Genomic DNA, 12,638 nt, shown 5'->3' with positions numbered 1-12,638 from the left:
AGTCAGTATCATTGCTCAAGGAGAATTCACCCTCCAGATCAATTACCATATTAGGCCCCATCATATTTTGCCATTGACCTTCATGCACATTGTCTTGATGTAAGGAACTCATTTCTTTCCAGCTGATCTGCATTCCTTTTCTGAATTTTCAAGGCGGTGTCACTCCAATAGGCACTGTACTACGATCTGCGACTGCGGTCAAAGCTAAAGGTCAATGAACAAGGCCGATTTTTCACGAAGAACAACGGTCAAGCTGTTTTCCCAGCACAGTCAAAGCTTCACGACTAAGTGGTGTACAAAAATATAGCGAAAATAAGGTCAGCAGTCAAGACATAATTTGTCAACGGTCAAAATCAAAAATCGATTTTGACCGGCTTTGACTGCGGTCGCAGATCATAGTACAGTGCCTATTGGAGTGACACCCCCTTGATTTTGCTGCTGAGGGACCAAGCTGTTCATCAGTGCTTAGTAACTTTAGACAAGGAGATGTATATCTGTACACAATGAATCAGTTAAGATGTGCAAAAATGCTATTTTCTATCTCTATTATTGTCGTTTGGTCTAATCTTGTGTCACTCAACAGCATTGTGCAGATTGTTAAGATAATTATTTTACTTGTTTTCTGTAACCGTCTGCATCAATTTTTAATTATTTTCATGATTATAGATCACACGAATGAGGAGCTCATAAGTGCTGCAAGGTGTTTATGAGCCCCCACGTGAATCTACTATTTCATGATAGAGGGAGGCACAAAACAACCAAATGTTAAGGTATAAATGCACGTTAGTTTCTGCATATAAACACAGTAGAAAAAGTTGGAGTCCCTTCACACTAAAATATTGGACAAATCCAAGGTTCGTATGTACAGTAATGTGCATATCCTGCTCTGTCTATAGAGAACAACAGCAATAAGCCTTTTGTTTAGTACAACCCAGCATGTCAGATATTTGTGAAGATGTGATCACATTTTAATGATATCAATAATGAAAATGTTTTAGTAGGAGTAAATCTGATTCGCCTAATCCTACCATTTGAACCGAGAGTATTAAATTTACACTTCAAGCGATCCCCTTGTTTAAGCACAGTTGTGATCAGATCTGCGAAAGGGGTCTTATAGCCTTTCCAATTGTATGTACTTGGCAATCCATAACTTGACTTGTGAGTATGGTATCAGCCTGAAATTGGGTCATCTTACACTCCTAACATAGCACCATTCCTGGATGATAATAGGGTAAACACGTGATGAGTTATGACTCATCAAACTTGGAAATTTGGAAAGGCTATAAGACCTCTTTTTGCAGATCCGGTCACATTTTTTGTTTTCACCATGTAAAGTTCTTAATTTTTCTAATGCTCAATGTGTCTGTGTCTATCTGTGTACATGGCTACGTGCGTGCATGTATGTGTGTGTTATGCATGTGTGAGGTAGCATTGGCTAGGCATTGGTCTGGTATTCGAAGATTGTTGCCCAGTTACGCCAAGTTGGTGTTGTTGTTTCCTTGAGTAAGAAACTTGACTCACTATTATTTCAGCAGTAGCTGTGTTTTGCTTGGCTGCTGAAAACTTTAATTGCTTTAGTGTTGTGTGTGTGTGTGAGTGTGTGTGCTTATCTTCTGTGAGAATATTAAATAATAATACAGTAAATTGTGTAGCCCTTAAACAGAGTTGCCTGATTATTTCAACAGATCCTCGTGACTGGTCCAAAGTCCATGTCACACAGTGGTTGCAACACTCTGCAGTGCAATATAAACTGGGGCACACTTTTCCAGAACGTTTTCCATTTAATGGTAAAGCCTTAAGCATCTTGACGAAGGAGATGTTTGAGTACCGTGTCCCTGATGGAGGTGCACTACTATATGAAGATGTCCAACTTAAGTTAAAGAAAGCTGCAGGTGACCTTTCCTTACAATTACCAGGAAAAAATTTACCTAACAGAACTACTGCTTAGTTGGCATTATTACAACTTGCAATAATGTTCATACATGTGCCTACATACAAGATGTATAGATGTTATAGTCGGTTTATTAATGTATTGTGTCACCGTTTTGTACATTTCTTCAAACACAGTAGTGTTAGTGATCCTGAATATTGTCAACAATGATGAAACAGGTTAAATCATGATCACCTGAGTTCCTAGTAATACCATGTCAGTTTTGAGGTAGAAAATTTTTGTAGGTAAGCAACTATTGTAAGATTCATAGGAAAATTTTTTTAGCCAGGCAGTTGCCATAGCTGGATTTGGAGGATGGGTTTTGTGACTGAAAAAGTGATCTTACTGTCTTCATGTGATATCAATCTCCTTCAGGCATTCTAACTCAAAGGCTTTAGCCCTTCTCAATAACCCCAATAAATGATTATAATAATGAAACTAAAACCCACAATCAATTATGAGATGCCCTGTTATAAAACAAGCATGAGTTCATACTACAGAGTGAATAAATTCAGGCTGTCCTCCGGTATCTAATATTTAATTTTTGGAAAGGGTGCTCTAAACAGAGAAATCCTTGACCATTAGATGATATCAATATAGTCTGCAACAAGACTAACCTCATGTCCTCCCATCAAAGTATCCATGTATGCACACATTCAAGCTCAATTACAAACAAATATAATGCAACATCATCTATTACAATCCATTTCATTTATTTGTTTTACTGTGCAAAAATCATACATGATTGTGATACAGTTACTTCATACTGATCTATGGAGTAGGGGTTCCAAAGCTTTAATTACAGAGGGGAAAAGGAAATATATATGAGTCAATGTTTGTCATTAGATGCTGATAGTATCCATTTCTTATTTGAGAGTCACAAGGGATAAAGAAATCCCAGCCAATGTGATCACTTAAAATCATATACATCATATAAGTTTAGCTTGTAGTCTTCTTTGTTGTAGTGTAGTCAACGCATTAGAGTAACTGGAAAATCATTTTGGCAGAATCTCGCAGCTCTTCTCTGGATGGCTTCAATTTTGTAACATTAATTGTAGTGTAGGATCCCATACAGGTGATGCATACTCAACGACATGTTTTTGTACCAATTTCACTTAACACCACCAACTAGGGCAGTGGAAAAAATAGGAATATTTCTATATAGCCATGAGTAACTCTGTTATGTGTTTTGTCTGGGTCATATTTACTTGCAGTAATTTGTCACTTGACCACTTTCTTTAATTTGTTGAGTTCTCTGTGTTGTTGGTAAGCAGGTAGTATAACAATGGCTTGTGACTGGATATGAACTTCACACGTGATTACTGTTACTATATTATTATTGAGCATGAGCAGTGTGTCAACAACAACTACATAGTTGTTTTTCATGGTAATGGAAAATCATAAAAGTGTAGATGTAAAAGTTCAATCCCAACAAATCATCCACAAAAATGTTGTTTTTTTTTTGATTTTTTCAGCACGATTTTACTCAATGGTTGTCATAGAGCAAATTATATTATTATTTATTATTATTATCAAGAACTAAACAGGATTTAGTTCTCCTTGTTGAAACTTTCTGTGACAGATAAACATGTGTTGTATTCAAATACCTAGTTTTGTTGAACTTGTCATCATCCTTTATAAGCAGGTCTCTTCAAAGTTTCAAATAAATTCGCCTTTGTGGTCTGTTCGTCATTCTCAAACTCTTGTGTAGCTACGGAAAGTTGGTATAGGCTTTAGAATACAGCTGTTATTATGTCTGGGTCAGACTTGATTCCAGGTCCATTCATTTATTCTTTGTGAAAACTGACATTGTAGTCATGCTGTTAGCCAGCATTGTTTGTGACTTATTTCTATAAACGTTCATCACGTTCTGTTTGTGTTACTCTTACCACATACTGATACATTATACATATAACTCCATGTTTGTCTTTGAGGACTGGTTCTGATATGGTAGTTCATGAAAATAGTTCATGACCAAAGGTGCAATACAAGTTGTCAAGGGTAAGAGTGAAAAGCCATGCAGCAGCTTACATTCACATTTTTATGGCTTGCAGCGGGGCTCACCACACACACTTTTGTTGAGTTGCCATAACTGAAAATCTCAGTTTTTTTTGTTTGTTCTATCCGCATCTTGAGAATGTTCATACATTCCATTCCCTGGTCCCATCAATTGAACTGCTATACTTTTCCACGGATCATTAAATGAGTATGCACCTGAAAGCTTGATGGTGTAACATCCTGGTAATAGATCAATGACTATAGCTTTGAATTTCTTTTTGGTAATAATTTTGGCCAGTAAACAGTTTCTCTTCTTTTACTACTATGTACTAATTATAAACACTGTCAGAGTTTGTAACACTAATTGTCTGTGTATACAATAAGACCCAGTTGGGCATGAGACTATAGAAAACATTAGTCCATGACATTGACACCAATTTGACTATCTCACGTACACGCAGTTGAATAGAGATTGAGATCACCGACAGGCACAAATACTTGCAAATTACACATATTATACACATAGCTAGAAAACTGCAAATTGTTCTGCACACAAAAACAAAAGAAAAACTTTCTAATAATGCAAATAAAGGTTTGAAAAATGTATAAAAATCATCAACACAATCTACAGGTGATCATCTTAGACAGTACAACTATAACAAATGGTATACGTAATTAAAGCTAGTATCTAGTAGTAGAATTCTTCTTTAATCTTGTCAGCAATGTGAGGGTAGTTAGATTTCTCTAGAGCATCCACTACTTTGTTCCATGATACATCACCGACTTGAAGATAATAGGTGTAACCTCAAATTTCTGTTTAAGCCAAACTTCCTGATATGACAGGGAAAGGCAACTGTTCTGGCCACACAAGACTAGCCGCTGCATGCACCATAAATAGGCACTCCTTTCTATAGATAAAGAAGAAGAATATAATTATGGCAGTGGATACTGAACCCAAAGTCGGTTCAATAAGCCGTACTGGCTATTGAACTGACAGTAAAACTTAGACAAAAAGGGTCAATGCCATTTTGCAGCTATCAATATCCACAAAATTTGATCTCTTTATGATCGCAATTTGTGAATGGTGATTCTTAGGCAGTAAGAAGGCTGCAAACTGTTCCCAATTAACAACATCTTTTAAACTACTCAACAGGTCAGGTAGAGTTGGTGGACCTGCAGCTACTGTAAGAATATGAAAATGTATTTAAAGCATGGAAACCAACCTGTGCTTTGATGAGATGTACTTGCACTTTGATGAGATGTACCTGTGCTTTGATGAGATGTTGTAGATACCTGCTGTCCACTTCCTAAAATGAAATTGACACATGTGACAATACTCTAATATTAATAACTTATATAAACAAGTAGAACTAGAGCTAATACAGCGAAGATTAAAGATTTTAGTTTCATAAAAGTAGAACCAGGGTCAGGTCACCTGGGTCACATGTTGTCATGGATCACATGTGTTGATTATGGCATGTAATGATGATATGATCTCATGGCTGATTATTCAATTCAGTACTTAGAAATAGGCTTGAGCCAATTATGAAAATAGCCTATATTTTACCTTTGATCAGTGCTGAAAAATCCACCCTATTATGCTCAAACTTATGCTTATATGCTCTAGAGTCTGTTTCATTAGCCTTTTCTGTATTAGAGTAGGTGACTGCTCTATTAGAGTATCTCGATCTTATTTCTGCAAAGTGTGAATAATCAGCCAAGAAACAACACATTACGATGTATTAAGGTGTATTATTGTGTTCATGTTTTGTTGTATTTTTTGGTGCACGCATTGCGCATGCAATTAATTTTTTTTTAAATGTCCTATTAGCTATATGCTGGCATAATGCTAATGCTTTTGCTAGCCTAGCATGCTCGAAACAGAATTGGCATAAGCCTACTTAAAAAAGACACACCTTAAAAATGTAAATCAGATAACCATTTTCACATCACTTATATAAAATGTTTACTACCATGTACTCACTATCATAAGGAAGAATTGCATACCCAGAAAGGAGAAAAAATCCATGACTGGACCAAGGTAGCCTCGAACCTGCAGCCATCCAACTTACGCTTGAACGCTTACAGGAGTCCAGGTGGTCAGGATGTTTTCTCCTTGTTATTTTTCATGTAATTATATCCATAGGAATTCTAGAGAGTAACTCATTATCTCTAAGTACCCCAAGTAGAACCAAATGGACACTAGTTCATTTATTAATGCTTTACAGGAGGTCTGTAGGACACCTGGTCCTACAGCCTGCTCAAAGATTTTGCATACAAAGGCACCTACATGGAGTAATGCTACTAATGGTATCTAAACACATATTATGTGGCTGCTCAAAATATTAATAAAGAACCACTATACACCCAATAGCGTCACTTTAGCCTGTACTTGTTGGCTCATAGTTCTCACTGACCATGCAAGATGTGGCTGTATGTATGCATGCAACACATAAACTGACCATTATTAGCTAACTATAGCTGTTGGTTTTCTGCAACATTGGCAACAGCATATAGCTAAACACACGTGCACACACTGCCTTGGCACACACACAACACACACACACACACACACACACACACACACACACAGAGGGGTAGTGGAGCAGGCCAAAGAGTGAGGGGGCCAGACCAGCTGTAAGTTGAAGACCAAAAAAAAAGGTCACAGCCTGCTGACAATAGCTGCTCTCCACCAATTATATCTCCTTATTTATAACTACACATATGTAGCTAAGTAACTTGCTACACTGCTTCTCTGATACTGTGACTGCTCTATTAGAGTATCCAGATCCTCCCCTGGCCCCCCCATCTCCACCACCTATGCACACACACACTACACACACACACACTACACACACACTCACACACACACACCCACACACACGCACACACACACGCACGGCACACACAGTACTAGTATGACTTAATACATTACTGATACCTCTTTCTTTCTTCTGCTTTTTGCCATTTATAAATTAAATTAGGTTTAACTTCTAGCTAGAGATCGGGGAGGATGGAAGTGCCATTAGGGCCGGAATAAAAATTAAAAAAAAAAACTCTAGGTAGATCTTTGCGAATATCTGCCTCGAGATCCAGTACAGCCTGGTTTTTGAGCAATCACCATACTGTTTCATAGCCTCTAAGAATTTCAGAAAGGTGGCATTATTACAATTAGATAGTCCTGGTCGCATTGACTCTAGCAACAAGCGCGTCTTCCCCGAGTCGGTGGACTCAGCCTTTATCTGTTCCATCACGTAATAGACCTTTCCTCACGAAATCATCCCACATAGCACCAGCTGGCAGGCCTCTAGTTAATTTGGTGTAGTAATTCTCAAACACGTCCATGTAGGACTGCTCATCTTTACTCCCTGTTCCTGCCATCAGATGTACGTAGACTAGAGTAGTCAGCTACGCCCTTCCGGAGTTGATACTCACGCGAGCGTACTCACGTGCGCCGAAGTTGGCGCCTAGCTATATATGTGATTGTGTCTTTATGATACAAAATTAGATAATCAGTTAATCACAAAACATATCACCAGCATGACATCAAAATTGGTGAGGCTGTCGTGCCGCTACAACTGATTCAACATACCTAAAATTTGTCTACAAAACTATGTCAACCGAGATGTTAACAAAGCACAAGTTAGTTAGCTACACTTGTAATAGGTAGTTTAAATGACACAGGAGGTTCAAAATGATTTGCAGTATGCATGAAAATGGATCACTTCCACTATAATTATGTGTTCACGATGAACAATAAGCTAGCTACTATATTTAACTGGCTAATAGCTAGCTAGCTATGTGCGTTTAACAGTGTTCTCTTATTATTCCACATTGTCTGGTCACCGCCACCTGATGAAATCCTGAGTGAGGAAAGTTGTCTGAAATGGAGTGTTCAGTGTTGTCTAAGGATCTGATTTGGTCACTTTTAAAGGGAAGATGAAAGTAGAAGGCAAAACAGTCCACATACTCTTACAACAATGGGACCAACTTTTACTCCACAATGGCTTACTCAATTAGGTTAGGTAATCCTAAGGCTGCAGCACATGTTGCTGCAGACCTTCAGTGCTGGTCACTGTAAAGCATTAATACAATATAGACGGTTTGAGAAAGGCAGTGGCAACTTTCATCTCCAATTGGTTATTCCTAAAAGCAGGAGGGTGTTTTGAGTGAGGCACATGCTGGACCATGGGGAAGACATTTAGGAGAAGAAAAAACCAGAGACAAAATCAAAGAAAGATTTTGCTGACTGGCCAGGATATTCACAAAGTGTCCAAGAGTGGTGCCAGACATATCCAAATTGTGCAGCTAGAAAGAATCCTGCTCATGATCCCTGAAAAATATACAATCTGGATATCCCATGCAAATAATGGCCATGGCTTGGTCCTTTATTTATTTATTTACATAAATATCAATAAGCAAATAAAGGACATAGCTTTTCAGTTTACCAATGGATAGTATTCTAATGTTTGCCATGCATTGCTTCCCTGACATCTTCTCAATCAATGGTGTCATCAAGGCACCAATTGATAAGAGAACTAGCATCATGTACTAAAACAACAGCTCCTGGTTTCACAGTTTGGATGTTACGCAGCTATAATTCTCATAGTCCGTTAGATATTCCTGTCTCCAAAAGTGTAGGTTGAAGCAGAGCTAATTGTTTCATGACCCTTGATTGGATTTCTGTTTTTCCAAAGTCATGGTCACACTTAGTATAACATGCATGTAATAGGCTGGTACCTATTATGAGTTCCTAACCTATGCATAGAGCAGGACTCATTTATCTATAGCTGAGATAAAAACAGGCAAACTTTTCTGCTGGTATGAAATTAGGAGCAGGCTGAAAAGTTAAGAGGTAATTCTCCCAGGAAAATTCCAGGTCTAAAATGATCTGAGATATGTTTACTGTATTGGTAGCTATAGACAAATTAACTTATAAAAAATATGACTGCTCTATTAGAGCATTTCGCTCTAAATCTTTTATACTTGACCACTTTTTCTGGAAACCTCAGAGCCATCCCTGGTGTGTGTGTGTGTGTTGTGTGTGTGTTGTGTGTGTGTGTGTGTTGTGTGTGTGTTGTGTGTGTGTTGTGTGGTATAGCTAAGCACTTAGAGTACTGGCTTGGTATTCCAGGTTCAATGCTCAGTTATGCCAGTCACTGTTGTTCTTGAGCCTTTTCACAGTTTTCCCAGCTGTACCTGGGGACCTGGTGTTAACTGGAAGCAGCCTACCCAGCTGTAACATGATACCTAGTGGTAACTGGGGAAACAACACATAATAAGTGAAGGTTTAGACAGAACTTTGGGTGCCTGCATCTTCACCTGTGAGACATGGAAGAATCCTTTTTTTTCTGATCACATATGAAAGGAAATTCAGAATTGTGTGTATGTTGTACTCGCCACTTAACAGCATACGTGACATAACATACTCAGTAGTTTTAAGCACTTAGTATTGTGAAGTATATAATTTATGTTGAGAAATTCATACCATAATTACGCCATCATTTTCTAGTATTGGCATAGGTGATATCATTAGTTGAGCTGCTGAGGTGAGTTTAATATACCAACTACTTGAAAACAATCTTTCGAAGACAAGCAACAGATGGTATATGCAAATGGTAAACCACAGCACTTATATATATAACATTTAAATATATGCCAGTATATACAGACTTTGCTTTCATATATTATGCTCATGACTTAATCAACATTATAATTAGCAGCTACTGCTGACCATTCAAATCAGAATAGTTGCTCCTTTTCTACTCAAAAATGCCATTGCAGATTTGTGACATAATTATGCATATGCCTCAGCTCAGGATGAAGATTTGTTACATAAATCAGTCTCTGGCCAGAATAGTAGCATTCACAAAACCATTATTCATTGGCGTGAATTTAAATCCATAGACATCATTGGTTATAGTGGTAAACAGCTGGAAATACATATCAATCAGTAAATTAATAGCTAACAGGGACAGATTTGCAAGACGGAATGCTAACAAGGAGTTTGCAACAACATCAAGGCAAATAATGTGGTAATTGAGTGATAAAACCACAGGTGCAAGGTGTGAAGCACACTCAGCATGTAAAGGGTCAAGTACCCAGAGATGCTAACTCAGCACACATATCTGATTCTATTCTCATCACTATACATCCCATGGATCACACTGTACTACATTACACTACACACATGCACTATTATACACTATGTACATAAGACCCTGTGCTCTCCATATTTGCTAGGGTACACAGCAGGCCAGGAATCCCTCCCAGATATAAATCTATCACTGAAATCAGTATGCCTTTATACATCTCCCTATAGCTCACTTGTAGTAGTAGTGGTAGTGAAGCTGACCTGAGAATCTCTAGATGTGTACCACACTTATATGAAGTGTTTTTTATAATATTATACAGCATTGAGCTACAGTTGACTGTTCTATTAGAGTACAGTAATTTTCAGCTCTACATGTAGTCCTATATCTGTGTGTGCAATGCATTGTATGCAGGAAATAATATTATATTTTGCTCTTAACTATGTAATATCAAAAGAATTATAATGGTGAGGTGATATTAATATATTATGCATATTATGATAATGCAATTCCATGTAGGTATATAAATTTTAATTACATTTGAAAAATTCAGTGTCTTTGAAACTATATTTCGTAGGTCAAGTTTGTGATTACAGATGGCATTTTAGCCACCCCACATTGCTTACTACAATTTCTACAAGTGATTTCTCTTCTGAAGTTTAGTAGAGCACCCTCAAGATGCTTGTCATTAAGTTGGCCATTAAGCACCTCCACAAATGTCTGAATAAATGGAGATCCATCTTTGTAAAGATCAGTATTTTCTGGTGTAGAGTACACATACAAGAAATCAGCCTCATCAGGAACACACCCTGCAAAATAACATAATTTTGTTCTTTAACACACATGTATCAGTGCAGAAGGAAGTGTGTAGCTTTTGTAAACCAATGCATAGGCGTAGCAGCCCAGGGGGCAATGGGGGGCTGGAGTCCCCCTTGTGATTTTCTGATTGTAAATTGCAAAAAGATTGAGATATTGTAATAGAGCAATCAATTACTCTAATAAAGCAGTCACAGTATTCAGAGAAGCAGTGTAGCAAACTATGAAGTTGTAAATAAGGTACTTTATATCAGTGATACAAGGTATATATATATATATATATTTTTTTTTTACTCTTCAACACTGGCCCTAGCATCTAGAGTCCCCCATCTAAAAATATCTTGCTACGCCTATGAATGTTGTATAATAGAGTTATCTGTACATACACCAAATGATGGTTTGCTGTCGTATGAGCCAACATTGGCACCTCTGCTCTCTCTTGTTGCATCTTGTTCTCCTCTAAAAGCTTGTATGATAAAAATTTTTGGCTTGTCAACTAAATCTTGGCAATTTCTAGCACTAAATAAGGTTGACAACTGCTCTATTGTGACAGCATTGCCGTCTGATCCAAACAGTTTTCCTCCATCACCTCCCTGGCTGGTGACGAATACCATCAAACCACTGTACTCTGATAGTGGCTTCTCCAGAATTTTGACCACAGAATCTCGTATTGTGTCATTATTTAAAGTAATGTTCAAAACTTTTACACACTCTTCTGAGGTCAGCACTTCAAGAGTTGTCTTCATTTTCTCATTTTGTGATAGCATTTTCAGTGCTTTGTCCATGTTATTACATTTAGTTGCAAGTCTCAGATTATCCTGTATGTCTCTAGATGAAGCTAGGACAGTCAGGAAGGCAGGCATCTCTTCAGCTGTACAGCCACTTGGACAAGGGTGAAGCTTGAGGCCATGGTCTCCCAATATCTGCAGCAGTTTAACATCCATGCTAGTGGCCTGTTGTACATCAACACTGGGTAGCCTCAAACTGTTCATAACAACAGCACATATTGGTGCTTTAGGACTGATCACTGGATAGTTCATCTTTTTACTGTTATGCGGGCAATTATCAGACTCCATGTCATCTAATGAATGCCAAATATTGTGAGACACATGTATAGCTTTATGAACAATAACATACCTCCTTTAATGTGCTTTGTACCAGCAGTGGCACCATTGCTCTGTGTGATGACACCTATTAATAATTAAATCATTATCTTTTAAATGTCATGATTCATATGCATGAACGGACCTATTTATGCTTTGTATTCTCACTATTTGCTAGTCTGCATTGTTCTGTTGAAACTGTGCGGCTGTGTGAGTTAACCACACCATTTGTGGTTCCATGCATTCTTGTCACTGGTTGACACTGTTTGTCGGGAGGTGGCACTGCAGTAGGAAGAAAAATAATCCTTAAGTCATCCTAAATTACTCTAATAAAGCAGTCAGGATAAAAACAAAATAAATAATTGTAAAAAGCTACACATTATTAGTTATAGTGCTCATACGAACAGAACTAGAACTACTTACTAGCTTGTAGTGCATCAAGATCAATACTAGCTTGTAGTGCATCAAGATCAATACTAGCTTGTAGTGCATCAAGATCAAGCTCTTCTCTTCTTGCATTTGTAATAGCTAATTCAAGAGTATGCCAACAAGCACGTACATCTTGCTGTAGCCATTTTTGCAAGGTAACCCTGAAGCACTCTCTTTGTTGCATACGGTGATCAGCATCTATTACATCAAGCGCTGCTGCCTTTATTCCCAGTTGTAGACCAGTAGGTCTCCATAGCCCACAATACTCAG

The 12,638-nt window shown here is 37.8% G+C and overlaps 1 protein-coding gene across 2 annotated transcripts; it reads right to left on the bottom strand.

The window, feature by feature from the left end:
- Positions 1-10,488: 10,488 nt before the first annotated feature.
- LOC136260479 (caspase-3-like) lies at positions 10,489-12,638 on the bottom strand (the record flags this gene model as incomplete). Of its 2 annotated transcripts, none has more annotated exon segments than XM_066054214.1 (5): positions 10,489-10,829; positions 11,225-11,917; positions 11,974-12,027; positions 12,108-12,221; positions 12,363-12,638. In XM_066054214.1, coding segments are annotated over 5 exon segments (1,382 nt in total), but the record flags the coding sequence as incomplete, so codon positions are not given.

This window comes from Dysidea avara, chromosome 7, assembly GCF_963678975.1.
Source record: "Dysidea avara chromosome 7, odDysAvar1.4, whole genome shotgun sequence".
Taxonomy (NCBI): Eukaryota; Metazoa; Porifera; class Demospongiae; order Dictyoceratida; family Dysideidae; genus Dysidea; species Dysidea avara.
The sequence above is the reverse complement of the archived record's forward strand: the minus strand, read 5'-3'. Positions and strand labels throughout refer to the sequence as shown.